This window comes from Rutilus rutilus, assembly GCF_951802725.1.
Source record: "Rutilus rutilus genome assembly, chromosome: 12".
NCBI lineage: Eukaryota > Metazoa > Chordata > Actinopteri > Cypriniformes > Leuciscidae > Rutilus > Rutilus rutilus.
The window spans coordinates 8424718-8443888 of record NC_140217.1 but is presented as its reverse complement, the minus strand read 5'-3'; the positions used below and the strand labels follow the sequence as shown (position 1 = coordinate 8443888).

At 40.0% G+C, this 19171-nt stretch overlaps 1 protein-coding gene across 1 annotated transcript; it reads right to left on the bottom strand.

Moving 5' to 3' along the window:
* Positions 1–474: 474 nt before the first annotated feature.
* htr2ab (5-hydroxytryptamine (serotonin) receptor 2A-b) lies at positions 475–8854 on the bottom strand. Its single transcript, XM_084427101.1, has 4 exons — positions 8750–8854; positions 7863–8492; positions 1875–2075; positions 475–1721 (listed from the first exon to the last, which is right to left on the bottom strand). The coding sequence occupies exons 2-4, from the start codon at positions 8245–8247 to the stop codon at positions 931–933; spliced, it is 1377 nt and encodes a 458-aa protein (XP_084283227.1). The 5' UTR covers positions 8248–8492; positions 8750–8854; the 3' UTR covers positions 475–930.
* Between the last annotated feature and the right edge of the window lie 10317 nt (positions 8855–19171).

Genomic DNA, 19171 nt, shown 5'->3' with positions numbered 1-19171 from the left:
CTCAAACGTGATTGGATTGTGCAGGCGCCACTGATTGGGACAGCCTATCAGCAATCACCTTCAGCTTTCTGCCAAAGTCAACTCCATGGTCAGATTTAGATAAGAGACAAACCATGGACGAAACAATGGATGAAGACGCAGCAGGTCCATCCCGGGAATGTGCCAACCCGTGGCCCCACCTCGCCAGACTATTTCAATTTTCTGAACAAGTTAATGATAGTTTTCGCTTCAAGTGTTTGCTGTGTTTACCAATGTAAGCACTGTGGCAGTAGTAATGCAATATTTAGAAAATGTACTCTTGTACTCTTGATACTCAGTACTTTTACTTAAGTAGACATCTGACTGTAGTACTTTTACTTGTACTTGAGTAAAATTTAGCAAGGGGTATCTGTACTTTTACTCAAGTAATGAAGCTGTGTACTCTGTCCGCCTCTGCAGACCATAAACCAGTCTGTCTCAAGAAAGCGACCAAATCATCCTTGCACGGTTTATTTAATCTACCCACATATCATGAACAGGTCTTCACAATACAATCTATAATAAATTAATGAACATAAAACTATTCCTCACCAGAGGCAAGATAAAGTGAGAAAAGTGACGTATTTCATTCCTACAGTGGATATTTGTGTAAAGTAAACATATACAGTGAGTTTTTTACAAATCTTGTACAAAATAAACAGAAATTTGTGGTGTGAGTCCCACAAAGAGAGTTGTGAAACTTTATTGCTGTTGGAACAATTTAAAGCATCTGTCTTCTCTTTTGGCTTTGAGCCGTAGGTAATACCATCTGCTGACTGTGCTATGCTGCACAGGTGGACACATGAAAATAAAAGACTTCATTTTTCACGATTTTACACCTTCAAAAAGACAGTCTCTAAGGTCTGTTGATGTGAGCCATAATTAAAAACCCTCTAGAGTCTGGTTCTAGTCTCACAAATGGCTTACTTCCTCATCCCTTTCCTGCTTGTTTTGTGTGTTTCCAGAGTTTGACCTATCTGTGTTGGAGAAGCTCCCAGACCGGCTGCCCTCTGCCCTCTTCCTTAATGAGTTCTCCACCTTCAAGGATATCCCGGAGGTACTGTACGCTAGAGGAGGGATGGTGTTGACAAGCATCATCTGCAGAGGCCTCTTCTCCTCAAGGTAGCGGCAACGCATATACCGGACAAAAGCGGCACGGTAAGTCTTATTGAAGAGCGTGTAGATGAAAGGGTTGACCGCCGATGACAGATAACCCACCCAAACAAACACGTTCATCAGTCCCCCCACCAAATCTTCGTCACACGCCGAGCCGCACACCACCGCTATCACGTTTGTCACGAAAAACGGACACCACATGATCACAAACAGAAGGAAGACCACGCCAAGCACTTTAGACGCCTTCTGCTCATTGCTGAGGGACTGCATGGAGCGACGGCTGGAAGCCCTGTCACGGCAGATAGACGAACGCGAGAAGAGACGCTCGGAGGAGAGCGAGCCACGAGGGAGGAGTATAGTGGACGACCATTTTGGCCGCACAACGAGTTGGTCCAGGCACAAAGTCGCTTCGCTTTGCAGAGCACGGATGGTGAGGAAGTAGGTGACGACCATGATGATGAGCGGGATGAAGAACGCCACAAAAGAGCCAATCAGAACGAAATTGTCGTCCATCAGTTGGCAGCTTTCATTCCGGAAGACTTTGGAGTGATCGTGCAGGCCGAGAACTGGGACAGGCATGGAGATAACTTGAGACAGATGGAGACAAAATGAGAGTAAGAAGACAGCTTGGTGCTATGGTTTGGCATACCAGTCCTAATAGATGCAGTCTCAGTTGTTTAGCATTTCAGAAATGAGCTGGAAAGCAATTTCCTACTGGCTTTGAGCGATCTTGAACTTACCCACAGAGATGGTCCAGGCTGCTGTGATTTTGACTCTGGCTCTAGTAAGAGAGTTTGAGCGGCTGTGGTGGATGGGGTTACGGATGGCGATGTATCGGTCCAGAGAGATGGTGCACAGGTGCATGATGGAGGCGGTGGAGAAGAGAACGTCCAGGTAGATCCAGATAGGACATAAGGCCTGGGGGAGTGGCCAGGTGTAACCTAACACACAAGAGACACAAAAAGTGTCACATTCGGGACAAGCAAATACTTGTGTGTCATTGGTTACAGTCATATAATATTGAATATTCATTGGTCAACATTTATCCTTCATGGAGCAAGGAAATCTGACTTTTTTGCACAGGACGTTCACATTGTCGAAACCACAAATTTACTTGTTTTTGATTAGTGACCTACAAGTATAGGCTAGTGCAGAATCTTAAATTTTTTTTATTCTTTTTACATCATAATGTTGCATAAGAGACTTCTTCCAAAAACATTTAAAATCGTCCAAACATTTCAACAGTAGTTTATATACATTATTCATATATTACAACTATTATTAATTTAGCATGCAAAGAGGGCATTCAAATGGTCTTAAAAGAGTCTTAAGGAACAGCAGCAAACGAAATAAAAACAGACTTTTAATTTTAAGGGTCAGAGAGAAGGTGAAAAGTTGTAAAGTGTGTGTTTGCTGTTAGGGGTACAAAAAACTTGGTTGCACTTTATTTTACAGTATCTGCACTTACGGGACATCAGTGTACTTACCTAAGAAAGTACTGGTTAATATAAGGTAACTACATGCATTAAGGTTAGGTTTAGGGGTAGGTTCAGGGTTAGTACCTATAGTTATTACCCATTTATTGTAATTACTATAATAAGTACATAGTATGTAGGACTGTAATATGAAGTGCTACCAAAAACTTTACTTACATCATAATTGGACCTCAGGGTAAAATAAAACATATTAAATAACCCTTTTAAATGGAATCTGCACTATACAGGAGCAAGAACTGCGATGTTTAGAAATTGCTGACACACAACTGTGCTAATACATAATTACTGTTAATCTGAACTTTTCATATCCAAAACATGTTTTGCTTCTTCAAGTCCATTACCACCAATACTAATATTGAAAAAGGAGGGTACCAGTAGTCACTGGCAAAATAAAGTGTTGTATTTCATGAGAATCAGCCTTTTAGTTTGCTGACTTACAAAGAACATGATGTTTTGGAAGCCACTGTGTCTACAGATTGAATCTAAACACAAAGAAATGTGTTCTGGAATAAAGATGAGAGAATAGAAGACTCTGGGGTGCTGATGAGACAGTGGAAGTCATCAATAGCACCATCACACTCAATGGTGTGCTTCGAACTGTGAAGTCATAGAATCTCCCAGAACTCTCAGAACAGGTTCAGCTGAAACAGAGAACCGTGTTTTTATCAGTGCCTGGAGTTTCATGTAGGCCATATAAATTTAACAGATCTCAACCGGTTATATAAAAACATTACATCATGCGGGAATAACCTGTTTCAGGGGGCAAAAGATGATACAGGATCTTGTAGCTGCTGTCACTCAGAATGAGTTCTGCATTGCGTGTTTGCATGTTTGATTTAGAAACAATGTGTTATGAGTGCTTTAGGCGGACTTTGTTTTGTCTAGGTTTTCATGTCAAATTCTGATCTATAAATGATCAACTCCACCAGTAAAAGAAGAAAGAAGCTAAATAAATAATTTAGCTGTGTGTTATCAGAATTCTGTCCATACGACGCCAGCTGTCATAACACCAAAAAAACACATACGTCTGATAGAAACAGGGAGTGGCGTGTTTTATTCTCTTTGGTCAAACTATTCAGTACATCAAATAGGAAGCATAACAATTTTTGCTGCATAAACACACACCAAAGCGCAGCATCGTTACTGCATAATTAATTTCTCATCAAAGCGCTGGAAGGAGTAGGAAGAGGGATTTCTCTCCCCATGCGTGAATACAAGCAGACTAATTTAGGACACACCAGACGGTCCAACACACACTCATTATCCACTGAAATAAATCACCTTCCGGCAAAATGTATGGAGGCCTAATTATTGTTTATACATCTTTTTCCAGAGATACAAATGCTATAACACAAGAAAGTTTGCAATTTACACCTTTGACATGGAAGAAACTCACTGGAGACATCTAATGAGTGCTGATTCTGTAAAACAGCTCAAATAAAAAACCATTTGACACAACTTGTGTTGTTTAAAGGAATGATCTGGCTTCTAAACAACTTAATGTCTATCAACAGCATCTGGGGCATGTTGTCGACAATAACAGAGGTCAGAATTATGATCTATCTATGCTAAGAAATGGCATCACCCATGCTGTTGTGTTGATTATGGCAGAAAATAGTTTTATATAATTATATTAAAAAATCACCCTGTGGTCTGTGTGGATCCTAACGCCCCAGTATAGTGATGGGGACACTATACTGTCAAAGAGCAACGTCCTTCGGATGAGACGTTAAACCGAGGTCCTGACTCTCTGTGGTCATTCAAAATCCTAGGATGTCCTTCGGAAAAAAGAGTAGGGGTTTAACCCCAGCATCCTGGCCAAATTAGGCCATTGGCCCCTGTCCATCATGGCCTCCTAATCATCCCCATATATATACACTGATTGGCTTCATCACTCTGTCTCCTCTCCACCAGTAAGCTGGTGTGTGGTGTGCGTTCTGGTGCAATATGGCTCCCGTCGTGCACATATGTGGTGGTTGAGGAGATTCCCCCCTTATATGTAAAGTGTTTTGAGTACCCAGAAAAGCGCTATATAAATTTTATAAATTATTATTGTATATTTTTACAATAAATATTGTATATACATTATTGTGTATGCAATTGGACTCTTGTGTTGTGATATACTGTGTGAGATAAATAGTGACAGACAAAATGTTGTTTCCAAAATTGAATAAAAAAAGTTTTCCTTAATTTGACAGTCTTTTTCTACCCACTATTATTATACAATGTAAAAATAAGTAAATCTTTGCTTGATTTTAATTTTAAAAACTTTATTTTTTTTTTTTTTTTTACTATGCTGATTTGGTGCTTATTTTGGTTAAAATAGTAATGATTCATCTCAATGCAAAACAAGACAATAATGATGTTGTCGGTACACGATCCGTTTCACGCATGCGCGTAATTACGTACGTTAAATAACAAACGGGTTCTTATGGACGTATTTTGTTTTCTGTGCCGTGATGAAGACAGAAATATTATGTCGGTGCCTGTAACAGTTTTATACACTGCTGTCACGTTATTTGAGCTGTTTCTGGATGAAGGCAGACTGCTGACAGTGAGTCGTGTTGACAGAGTTCAGGGAAAACTTCCTAATGTCAAGTTTAAAATGAATACGCGCTTAAGGTGCGTTACAAAAACACACGCGCACTTCAGTTAGTGCGATTCAAGTGTTTACATGGTTAAAAACGGCGTACACCCCCTGTTTTAATACGATTATAGTTGATGCGATTATGAGCTTATCACATTATTAAGTATTGTGTTTACATGAGGTAAAGCATATATCGCAATATTGCTAAAATCCCATTATACGCATGCGTAGAACGGATCGTGCAGGTTGAACGGATCGTGTACCGACAGATGCAAAAACAATATTGCGTTAAACATTTAATTAATATGTTTATTCAAAAAGTATTACACATTACCTAGAAACGCCAAGATGCGCAAAAATTCTACAAACGCTCATAAAAACCTTATGCGCTCAAATGAGTCGGGTACATTTTTTATCCGTTAAGAAAACGTGCATAAACTACGATTGAAACACATTTACGAATCATTTCCTCGATGTGCATCGAAAAAGACATGTGGATTTGCAATGGGACGGCATAACTGGACCAACCAGTGGATTGATCTCATTGCACAGCATCTAAAATGCTGTTTTGGTCATTCTGAAATGCCTGAGTTGCCAGAATGTCTGTCGTCCTCCCAGAACTGTCTTATACGACTGCGTTCCCAAACAGCAGGCATCCGCCTCAGAAAGCAAGACAGGAACACGTTTATTGCATTTCGTTTGCACACACTCTGGAGTAATATATTATATATATAAACATTATTATATATAGTGGCTTCTCCTACTGCATCAACTTCCATTTTCCTTAGTGAGTTTATCAGGAAGTGACGTTTTTGTTCTCTTCAACTGGATGGAAAGGTGCTTTTTTTGCAAAATGTTACATTCGTTATTGCAATTTTGCACATAAAGTCCTGTTCTTGGAGCTCTGCCTTTCTGCAAAGTTTAGCTCCAACCCTGATCAAACACAACTGAACCAGCTAATTAAGTTCTTCAGGAGCACTTGATAATTAGAGACAGGTGTGTTGGATCAGGGCTGGATCTGAACTCTGCAGGCAGGTAGATCACAAAAAACAGGATTGGACACCCCTGTTGTAAACATTCTCTCTGTGCTATCCTTGTGCATATTAGTTATTCTGGCTTAAAATTTAATGATGGGAGTTGAAAGACTGAACACAACTTTGCATCGCAAGGTTAGTAATCCATTGTATCACGTTAGTACGGTGGCCCAGTAGTTCACAACACAACGAAATTTAAAAAGCAAACATAAGTTCATAACACAACGAAATAAAGCCGCAACACAACAGAAATAAGCCACAACACAACGGAAAATGTACAACACAACGAAATAAAGCCGCAACACAACGGAAATGCCCCCGACCACTAGAGGGCTCTCGGATTGCGGCAAAGTTAGTTTTCCTTGCCATTGTTCGTTCTATAGAGTCGGCAGTCTTAAAGGGTTTAGTTTTTACAGTGTAACCATTGTATATCAACATAAAATATACTTCAAAATCACCTACATCATGAAAGAATGCTTTGACACGCTACAACAGCGCATCCCTAAGGGAACGTCTGGCAATTCCACCAAGTGGTTAAAACGTATAATTTATAATAATATCATTTGATAAATAAAAATAAAATCATTAGGTGAATTGCCGAATTACAGGAAAGTATTGGCACAATTTCACCTGTAATAAGTCAGTCTGGTCACTAGGAACCTATCACAATCTTTGGGACATGAAAAAAAAAGAACTTTAGGTGAATTACAGTAGGCCTAATGTTAAAAAAAATAATAATTGTGTACTGTGCATATAGGGAGCTATTGGCACAATTTCACCTGTTGTAAGTCAGTTTGGTTAATAGGAACCTCAACCTTTGAAACATGATACAAGAAAAAAAACTTTTATTATATTACAGAAATGTCCTAAAAAAGAATTGTTTACTGTAATAAAGGGAGGTATTGGAAAGAAATCAGCTGTAGTAAGTCAGTCTACTACCAATACAGTCAAGCTTTGGATTTGGAACATGTCTGTTTTTGAATGTTAAAAGTAATTTTAATTTATACAAATTATACGTTTTAACAACTTGAAAGAATCGGCGGACGTTCCCTTAGGGATCAAGCGCTGATAGCGCGTCAAAACATTCTAGAGCACGTAGGTGATTTTGAATTAATAAATGTCGATATACAATGGTTAGCTACATACTGTTAAAACTAATAGTGGTGTTGTTAAATTTTTTTAGACTCAGTGGCATGGAAAAGTGGTCTAGTGGTCGGGGGCATTTCCGTTGTGTTGCGGCTTTATTTCGTTGTGTTGTACATTTTCCGTTGTGTTGCGGCTTTATTTCGTTGTGTTGTACATTTTCTGTTGTGTTGCGGCTTTATTTCGTTGTGTTGTACATTTTCCGTTGTGTTGTGGCTCATTTCCGTTGTGGATTCATTTCGTTGTGTTGTGAACTTATGTTTGCTTTTTAAATTTCGTTGTGTTGTGCACTACTGGGCCACCGTACGTTAGCCTTATGTTAACATGAATAATGTTCATGTCTTTAGGCTATACTTTCAAAACTTTGTCTGTTTTAACAGTTATTTTGAGGAAATGCCTTGCCGCATAGACTTCTATTGTGTATTACTGCAAATGTATGATGATATGTAAAAATGTAAAGAAACTCACCATAGAGTATCGTCAGCATGGCTACTGGCATTACAAGGATACCCAGAAGCATGTCTGTAATGGCTAAAGACCTCAAGAAGTAGTTGGTGGCATTCTGTAACTTCCTCTCCAAGCTCACTGCCATGATGACCAGAATGTTTCCTGTCACTGTGATGATTATGACCAGCGAAATCAAAAGAGCCAGCCAGTTCTTCTGGCCATTAAAGGTCAAATCGACCGACCTATTTCTGTCTTCACTACAATTGAAATCCATTGAGTTATTGAGAACTGCATTTCTCAGAGACACCTTCTGATCCATGAGCCAATGTTCAGCGCTTTTGTCCTTCAAAATCTCAGTCGATATCCCAGAGGATCTGAGTTCAGCAGTCGTCCCATTCAGGGCCATTAAAGGACTATTTTTTCAAATGCGACATCGATAAATTCACGGAACTGATAGTCCATTTGAAGAGTTCCATGGCACTCCAGGTCTGTGCAGCCCAAAAGGTTCCGGTTTGAGATCGACAACATGTTCACAGTCACCTTCAACAGCCTCCTGTTTTCCACACCGTTGTTGATGGTTGTTTTACACAGATGTTAAAAGCTCCTTGGGCAGATGGATTGTGATTCAGAATAGAGGAGGGAACTTTACAGCTGCTTTTTTTAATGAGAGAGAAAGAAAGAATGAGAACACATGAGAGACTGGAACACACTGATGTTTCAGCTGTCCTGGTTTAAACAAAACACCACATAAACGCACGAAACATGCTATCTACGCACTGCTTCATTCCCACATGAACACATATTGCACGCAACCTCAATTCTCAGACTAGTGGCTCCAGTAGCTAGACTGATTCAAAAAAAGTGTAGAACATCAAACTCTGTGTTTATGTTGTGCTCATATACATTACCGTTTAATCTAGAAGTATTTTCCGGTTTCCTGTCACTCCGAACACCAGCGCTGGAGAATGAGCCTCTGGTGATGCGTGCTTGTCACATCAACCCAACATGTGGTCCTGTTCCATTCATCCTTTCTCTTTTCAGCACTTCGGTCTCTTATCTCCCTCCCTCCCTTCCTCTCCTCTCTCTCTCTCTCTCTCTCTCTCTCTCTCTCTCTCTCTCTCTCTCTCTCTCTCTCTCTCTCTCTCTCTCTCTCTCTCTCTCTCTCTCTCTCTCTCTCTCTCTCTCTCTCTCTCTCTCTTCTCTCTCTTCTCTCTCTCTCTCTGCAGATAGTTCTCTCCAGCTGTAACTAAAGCTAGACTGTTTGAGCTTCTTCCAGAAAGACTTGTCTTTGAATGGTCCCTTTGGTACTTGTCAACTGGAACAAAGACATATGAACCTATTTTTTTCCACACAGATATTCAAATAAGCTCTTCAGGCAGGAAACCAATGGAGGAATCTAATGGAATGCCCCATTTAACCTTTTAAACTTATTGCAATTTCAGGAAAACCAGAACCATTACAAATATAGAACAATATTTAGTATAAATCAGGTGTTTACATCCATGAAAATAGCAGGTAGCCCATCAAAAATTCTGAAAATTCTGTTATCATTTATATCACATCCCCAAAATGCCTATATGCATTAACAATGTGCCTATATGCACCAATAAAATTAATTAATAAATAAATCTCCGTTTTTTTGTCCTTACTGTGAAAGTCAATGGGGTCCAATGTTATTTGGACCCCAGCATTCTTCTGAATAACTTCTTTTGTGTTTTCGCAGAAGAAAGAAATCATACATGTTTGGAACAACATGAGAGGGAGTAAATTATGGCAGAATGATTATTTTTGGGTGAACTATTTCATCAAAAGAAACATCACTGGCTTTGAAATGATGGTCAGACAAAATACATCAAGTAATAGGCCTATAATACAGCACCAATTCACTTTTCACGAGTTCACACTTACATATAATTATATAGAGTAAAGGATATGCGTATTTGGCGTACTATCCGAGGGGAGGGCTCCGAGCTCGGAATTTGGCCCGAACCCAGAGTACTCCTAGCCTGACTACGTCAGACTTCGTACTTCCGCTCAATTTCAGTTCGCTTCTGTACTCAGTCTGAGATAGCGGCCTATCTCCCCGTTTTCCTCCGGCCTGAAAACAGCCGGCCAATCAACGAACAGAGGGCGGGCTGAGAGCCGTGACGTAGACGCTGATTGTACCGTGGATGCGTAGATTTACTTCACATAATCTGCAAAAGTCGTTCACAGCCATGTTCACTCCGGTATTTCGCTCGATGGTTTTGTTTTCGCATCATACATGTGTTTACAGCTATGGTTTACAGTGGAAGTTTGATGCGGCTGAGCCAGCGCATAACACACGTTATGTGATTGGCTTACGGGTAACCAATGATTTTAAACTTCAGACAAGCTTTATTTAATATCAACACATTTTTTTTATATTACATTGTTTGTCAGTGCAAACCAGTGTTTTTTGGATGGTTCTTAAAAGCATAACTTTTATATTTTTATTTGCTGCCTTTCACATCACAGTTAATTTTTGGGACAACATGCATTGTTGTGTTACCATCAGCCAATCAGCACTGTCATGATGTCATTTTCTTACCGCTGTTTAGTCACATGGCATTACAGCTCAAATTGACTCAAAACTGTGAAGATGGCAGATGTCAAATTGTGTAATTCAGCGTTGGTCCTGCACCAGACGACTTCAAAAAATGGGAATGTTAACAGATAGTTTCCCCCAGATATGAAATACCTCCGTGTGGGGTTTAAGGATAAACTATAGTGTGAGACCCCTGGATAGAGCATTGCTCAAATTCTCATACCCTTTATTTCGGTTGAATTTTCCTCTTGAACCTGCAAGCTCAGGTAATTGAAAATTAATTAGGGAAATATTTGCAAAAACAACATACTTAATAATAAAGGTTCCAAAAGAGTTTTTTCACAGCATTGCACTTGAAGAACCATTTTGGGTTCCCTAACCTTTCAGTGATCAGTTCTTAAAAGAACCGTTTTTTTTTTTTTTGTGTAAAGAATCTTTTCTGTGTGTCCCATTTACCCTTTTTATCCTGAGCTTTTATGCACTTACAGCAAAACCAGGAGTTTGTGTCATTAATAAAGCAAATTTTTATGAAAAGAACATGACATTTGTCATCCTGCAAAAGGTGTTCCACTGATCCCCACTCCCTCAGGATATAACCTAAAATAATCCAGGTAAATTGATAAATTTTCCACAGAAGACCTTTGCCATCACAGGATATTAATAATGCATTATTAATACACATTGTGAATTAATATTTAATGTTATCCAAGAATACATCCTCACTTTTATCATAAATGGGGAGAAAATGAGATACTTCTTCCTCTAGGCAAAATTGGGAGAGATAGATTAAGGTAAAGATTGAAGAGAGGGAAATATATACAGGAAAGAAGAAGAGTAAAAATAAGGCAGGACTAAGACAAAGTAAAACCTGGGTAAACATGGCGAGAAAAAGAAAGGTAAGAGAAGGAGAGACAACCAGAGTGAAAATCCATAGATCGTTGGACCTGCTTACTGTCCAAGGTTTGTGATGAAAAAGGCAAAGTGAAGGACGGACCAGAGAGGGCAAACAGATGTACAGTAGCAGAAGGAAAGTGTTCAAACTGTAGAGGACAGAGCTAGGGAAAAAACTCCACCTTGCCTGTCTCCATCCATATAAATGATGGATCGCACGGCTGGCAGACAGACTGATAGAGCATTCTCTTTCACTCACTCCTCCGGTAATGGAAGGATAGTGTGTGTGAGAATAAGAAGAAGCTGGATTAAAAGTGTGTGTGTGTGTCAAGAGGCTCCCGGCGGTCCTGTAATTGCTCACCTGGAAGCAGGACAAGGGGAGCGAGATGTGGTCCAGGTGTCAGACTCTGTTCTGCACACTCTGCTGTGATTATGACCCCCATTAGTGCTCCTAAAGTCACCAGGTGTGGAGAACATGATACGCTTAACTGCGGGAGGTCTGGAAGAAGCACAGAACCAAAGCTGTGCTGTACTGTTCAATGTTCATATAGTAAGATATAGTGATAATATGGAGCATAAACTTTAAGAGGAAAAACCATCTTTATGTTATTCAAAAATATGTAATTTTGGTGCATTTGTTGATAATATGCAGGACCGGTTGATGGAACTTTGTGAGGTATCGATCAACTGAGATGAATGACAACTTTTTAGTGATTATAAAGGGAGTGTACTTTGCTTGGCTATACTGTATAATGCATTGAATAAAAGTTTTGTTTTTCACTTTAAGGCATAATCATTTCATGCTGCAAAGTTTCTGAAGTGACATCTACATATACATATGAATGCAGGATTCACTCTCGAAATTGCAATGATTTGACACAGTGATAAACATAGCATGGGACAGAAATGTGGCATATTAAAATAGATACGCATTAAGCAATGTAAATGCAGACTAATAGAAAAATATTCGTAACAAAATATTTTTTAAATTGTATTCCAATTATTTGTAAAAGTAATGACTCGTATAAATAATCTTAAATGTCTCACTGTACATTGCTGTTCTTTTTATGGTGGAGCCGTTGCTTGCATTACATCTGCACTTAAGAACCCTCAGTAATTTCAGAAGCACCCTCAGTGATTAGATTCTGGAACCGGGCCCGTTTATATGGCCAAAAAGATAAAATTCTGATAGCTTGTAATGTAAGTAAATGAGATCGTTATAACAGTCCAGCACACCACTTAGATAAAATGCATAGGCAATAGAAATCAGTCACTCTATATCTTCCAATAGTATGTCTTAGTAAGATTATATTTAAATGCTTAGATTTCATAAATTATGGATTTCACAGCAAAAAGAAACGTGTGTACCACAACCCGAAGAGGGAAGTTTTTAGAATTTTTTATTTTTTAGAAAAGCCCTTTTACTTGACCAATAAAAAGGTAAAAGGTGCTTGAAAAGAAAAAGGTGTGAAAAACTGGAGTGTCCTCTTTTTAGAAAACTACAGTATGATCACACAAATGTACACATATATGCACATGTGCAGGTGTAACACCATCAAGCATGTTGTAATTGCAAACATTGCTACCCAAGAATCTCTGCTGTCTCCTTTAGTTCCCACAAGCACAGTGATCTAACAAACACACATTTCTCAGGCGAACCCACAGTCGACAAGCCTGCACCAGCTGGGGAGACTGTTGGCTCTCGTTTATCTGATAAATACTTCATGGCAACCAATTAGCACGTCCCATGTGTATTCAGATACAAGCCCTCAATCACATTAAAATCTGTTTGAATTATATTAGCGGCTTGTGCAACTATAAAGTAGATGTTATGTGGTGACAGTGAGCCTAGGGAGTAACAGACTCACACACACACACACAAAACAATCATAACAATCATGTCAGAACAGATTGCCTGTTGCTTCAAAATCTGCAGACTATCAACCTTATAAAGTGAGTTGAAATTATTTAAATTACACATATTAAACTAAAATTAACATTTCAAAACCCAACTTACTAAGGAAATCCTTATTGTAGGCTCATACAGTATGTATGAAAAAATATCATCAAAAAAGGATAACTTGAAGACTCTGTAATACCTTTTTATTACATGACATTTTAAATTTAATTTCGGCATTAAAGGGTTTAATTATTATATTATATTATATATATATATATATATATATATATATATATATATATATATATGTATATATATATTATTGACCGCTGTTACAGAGAACACAATAAAAAACAAAAATACTCGAAAAGAGAGCACTTTCCTCTTCCCAATACTATGGGCGTCAGTCACGGTCACAATCACCCGAACCTATACAACACACGAGCAAGAATTACACTTACTCTTCCCCATTCGGCCCTATAAGAGTATATAGAGTGCTCTGCCCAGTTTCAGAGGCCGCACAAAGGGCATCCGGTCACGAAGTAAAGATTATCCTGCTGGATAGTAGACGCCATTGCAATGGCCTGTACGAGCTCACTCCACAAGAGGCATGGCCTCTTCCTGGGCATGGTCAGTGGCGTATACATTGGCGACATCTGTGCGGCGGCCAGCTGGTCCTCGCCGTCCACTTTCGCTAAGTTTTACAACTCGGATGTTCCTGCACTTCAAGCACGAGTACTTTCTGTTTAGCTGGGTTTGACCTCAGAGTGAGCTCAGTGCATTAGTATTGCAGGGGTCTGAGCCCCTTTTTTATAGTCGGGCGAATACCTTGCCCTTGATTAGCCCTAAGGCCCTCTAGGCCCTTATATCGAGTGTCTTAGGCTAGGGTCTTAGAACAATTGTCATTCTGCACTCATCGATTGGACTGGTTCCCCATCGTGTCTAGCGAAAAGTGAACCATACTGATATAGGGAACGTACTCGTTTACTAACGTAACCTCGGTTCCCTGAGATGAGACGAGCCAGTATATATGGACGGATGCTCCGCCCATTCTGGTGTGCTGATTGGTTCGCGCATGATCTGCATCGCCATAGGTTCGTGCAGATTACACTGCTCAGCCAATTGGCTTGTACAATTCCCCATCGCGTCTAGCAACCATAGACTGTAAAAAAAATATGGACGTAGTGTCCGTGACGTCACCCGTAGGTTTCTGAAGCCTAAAGTGGGCGTAGCCGACCATCGCCATCTTGGCAGCGCGTCACTCCCGAATTTATTTATTTTTACAGTCAGACAATGAGCTGAGGTAAGGTGACGACTAACAGACAGCAGACAAACGGCTAATGATGACTAATGACCACAGCAGCGGGAATCCACCTGTCACTCAAAAGTGGACACACCCTTAATTATGCAGAAATTTAAGGCTTAATATAATTTAAACGGATGAGTTATAAAAAAAAAATCACCCCCCTCACAGTTGTCATGAAGGGCAAAATTAGCTGTAGCCTATAGACCAAAGCCACTTTTTGCTCCAGGCTGTAAACATGTTTTTTTCTGCTGTAAAGTTGGGCATTTCAACATGGGGGAGATGCAGATTTGACTCACTTTTGCAGCCAGCCTCAAGCAGCCAGTTGATGAATTGCCGTTTAATTCACTTCCGTGTTGGTTTCAAGAGATAGACAGGGAGGTTGCCGCTTGCTAGCAACACAATACTCGTTCCTGTTATCTCAGGGAACCGACGTTACGTTAGTAACCGAGTACGTTATTAGGACAGTCATAGGAGAAAAGGAGTCAAGGACAAAATAGAGTGCATTAGTGCCCGCCCACTTTTTCAGCAAAAAAATCTTGGGCTATGGTTTAGACGTCTACCAAATTTTCACTGACAGCCCAAATTTTGCCTTGTTTTAGACGTCTGGGCTGTGTTTGGACGGCTATTAGACGTATTTTTTAAACGCAAAATTGCTTGCTGGAGGGAAAGAACTACAATCCCATGAATCATTGTAAAAATGATTTAAAATTGTTATTGTTACTCATTTAAAAATGTTGTATGTTATACATATCAATATATTTATTGCACTATATGCATATTAAGAATGTATAGTATATTGAGAGCATAGGGAGACCGACATGTCATTTACGGTTCATTGGAGTGAGCGGAGTTTTGATTGATTGATTGATTGATCTAAAGATTGGTGGACATTTTCTGTACAGGTAATGTAGTTTTCACCAACGAACGAACACTATAAACGAACACTATTATTTTAAAATTAAGTTGAAATAATGCGGGCCATCGATTAAAAACCTTGTAGCTAACAGTAAGGCTGTCTTTAAATGTTTCTACGTTATCGTTAAAAATCTATTTCCCTATGGAGAAAATGAATGGAGTTTTTACTTTTGGAACCCGACTGTTGCGCTATATACAGATAAAAATAATTGACACCCCTGGTATAATAGTGTGTGAGAGAGTGCTGGCTTGGAAAGGGGGTTGAAATCTATGGTTACCAAGGCAACAGAGTGTCAGTTCTGTTTCCACAAACTGATGAACGAGTTTGTTGAAGACTCACATCACCCTGTCTGTATCCATAACAGAAGCATCCCACTATCTCAACAAATAAATGAGCACCGCCTTTAAGGCATAATCTACATCCAGCTGTCGAATGAGCGTTTATAACAAAAGCAGACACTTTCAAACAACAACATTCCCTTCAAACGGCTCCACCCCTTGTGCTTTCAGAGACAACACTTTTACGAGACGGTTTTTTAGCATGAATTCCCTCAGGCAACAGCGGCTCCATGCTAACAGTTACACATCGTATCTTTAATAGCAGGACAGCAGCAGCTTGACTGATGCAGCACATCTCATTCAGCATCTGAGCACAGAGATAAAAACATGTGTGTCTCCTGGGACCACCTGACACTTCGCTCCATAACAGCAGGTGAGGTGGGAGGGGTGCAGAGACATCCTCAGCTTCACCTCTTTCACCTCTCTCAGCAAAAGATTTATGAACCGCTGTCAGAGCCGCACAACTAATGAGAGAGAAGATGATCGGGAGAGGGAGGGAGAGAGGGATGAATGGACTTAGAAATGCTTTAGGGAATATGATGAGAATAGCTAATAAAAGGGATACGGCTTTGGAGAGAGGTGGACTCTAAAGGCTCAATTTGAGGCCTTTGGTCTAGGCAATTTTAAAGGATCGGGTGAGGTCAACTCATGTCGGAAATATCATATTTACGAGTTGAATGGACATTAAAGTCATAATTAAAGGTGGGCAACTCTGAACTTTCTTTAAGCCCTTAAGGCCCCGATATAATTCAAGCGAAATCGAAGAATGAACTGATCATTCCGAACAAAATCAGGAGTTCGAAACAGCTTGCCAAAGCAAACTTTCCGGAAAAGATCTGTATAGAAGCAGCTCCTAAGGAAAAACCAGGCAGGAACACGTTGATGTAGATCTCAGATGTAGCACCAGTCTTGCCACCAGGTAGAGGCTCACAGAACCAGAGGCTTGAAACTGGAGTTAGAGAGCTGCACCAGTAGTCAGGCAGTTAAGACTAAAGCCTGGAACACACCAAGCCGACGCCGACGAACTAGCGCTGATGAAAGCCGACTGTGTTGTCGCCTCGCGTCGGGGTAAAAAGCTGCGCTTGAACACACTGTACAGCCGACTGTCAGCTAGAATGCGCGTTCTGCGCCTGCGTGTAAATGTGACAACTGTCTTTTGCTGCAGATATATTCGTCTATAGGCCTATTCGTCATTCAAAAAGGGAAACCGACGCTGCAGATACACAAACGTAAACAAAGCAGTGCGCGCTTAACGTTTTGAATATCAATCCTGCTAAACACTTTCTTTATTCCACTCCTCTCGTGTTAATATTGAAATATTCACCAAAGAACACTCAGGTAAGATGACGTAACATTAGAACAGCGTGCCTGTCCCGTTTTGACTTTGCTCGCTGTTTTGCTATTATTCTCGTGCACTGACTCGTTCACTAAGCTGAACAGCCAATCAGAGTTCCCTCTTTCACCGACGGCCCGACGCTGATTCAACATGTCGAATCGGCCGAAAAAAAAAGCCGACGAGGACCAACTTCAGCCGACGGTGCGGAACACACTGAGAAGATTTAGTCGGCCGACGCACGGAAACTGCCCGACGGCCGACCGTCGGCTTGGTGTGTTCCAGGCTTAAAGTCCGCGTGAACCGGAAGTTGCAAACGACTTTTCTCCAGTGCTGTGACGTATTTCCCAGTGAAAAGGAATATTGAACAGAGGGCAGGGTTTTACTCTAGCGCTCCTCCTCTCCATCTCTCGCTCATAGCAGACTAACGGTTTGAGGGGAGTGGTTAAGCGTTTCCCAAACCAAGCCGTCAAACATACGTCATCAGAGAAGGTCCTCCAAGGCAGAGGGGAGGGGCATTTTCAGATTTTGATTAAAGATTACAAAGCCAAAAAAAAATTTTGTGTGGATTGACTTGCATGGATGAATTGTTCACCACAAAACTAACAATTTAGGCAAACAAAGTAAATATGGTCAATTTTGAATTCATGTGGACTTTAAGAGTCACTGGCCAGGGAACTCAGGATACAGGACAGGAACACACAAGACGAGACTCAAGACAGACAAGATATAGCAACAATTAAGAGAACCAAAATTAAACGGACAAGATCAATGACTAGAGAAACAAAAATTCAAGAAATAAAGACAACTAAAGCAAACAAATGAAAATAGAGTAAAACACAAACTAAGATCCTAGAAATAAAAAAACGGAATTGCTAAAAAAAAGCAAGAATAAAATAACAAAAAATACAATTCTAAAACAAAAGAGAACCCAAACTATAATGCACAAGAGCTAAAGCTAAGCAAAAAATGAGGATCAGGTGAAGACAATTAGTGAAACCAGGATTAAACGAGGGGGCGTGGTAACGGAAACAAGGAGGGGGAGCACGAGGAGCACATGGCAAACACAAACAAAGACAGAGTCATGTGCTCAAACACAAGACAAACATAGAGACCTGAAACAAAGACAACATAGACAAGGCTGCCATGGAAGAACCTTGATACGCGGCAGCCATTGTATGTCCACAAGACCTAACGTGCAGATGAAGTGTGCCATTTGGGACAAGGCCAGAGACTCATGGACTTCAGCTCCGGAGTCACTTCATGAGTGTTCATGTCCTCATATAGCATACATTGAGATGGCAGATGCTGAAAACACCACAAGCGCCACATCCTTGAATATACCTATAGTAGATGAAACTGTCGCTCATTCACACAGACACGCAGAACAAGCAGACTTCATATTTAGGAGTATTTTTGCGGTTTAATATTCACAGACTCTAGTCCATAATAATTCTGATTTTGATTAAGTTTACAGCCCTACTTTTAATTGATCCAAATTTTGCTCAATTCTGTGGCATTCCGTGTTATACCGCAAATAAAATTTTAATGAATGTATTCATTCATGAATTCATAGGGCAATGGGGTGAATGATACATTCTAGTGTTATAATTGTTTAAATCCACAAATTGCCTTCTGAAAAGTTCCCACAGACAAATGCAAATCTCCCACACAAAAAAAATCCAGATTGTCATTTCAACTTATTTCCAGTGAGTTCACATGCAAAGCCATGAAGAGGTTCTCCTCCTAAAAAGCTGAGGATAATTTCAGTCTCAGCACTGCAAGAAAACATTCAGAGGCCCCACTCCACCAAAAATAAACAGGTAAATGTGAACAAGCCTGCGGCATGGTGGGAAATTATGTAAATTTCATTTCCACAGAGAATTGTGAATCTTGACTTGATACTGATTGAGGAAGCAGGCTAAATATACCACAATATAGCAACTGGCTTCAACAGAGATATATAGGCCTACCTCTAAACAGCAGAAAACTGTATTACATTTCAACTGAAATGCATGCAATGACTAAATTATGGTGATGGAAATTGTTTGGTAAAGGGAGACCAACAAAACAATCTCAA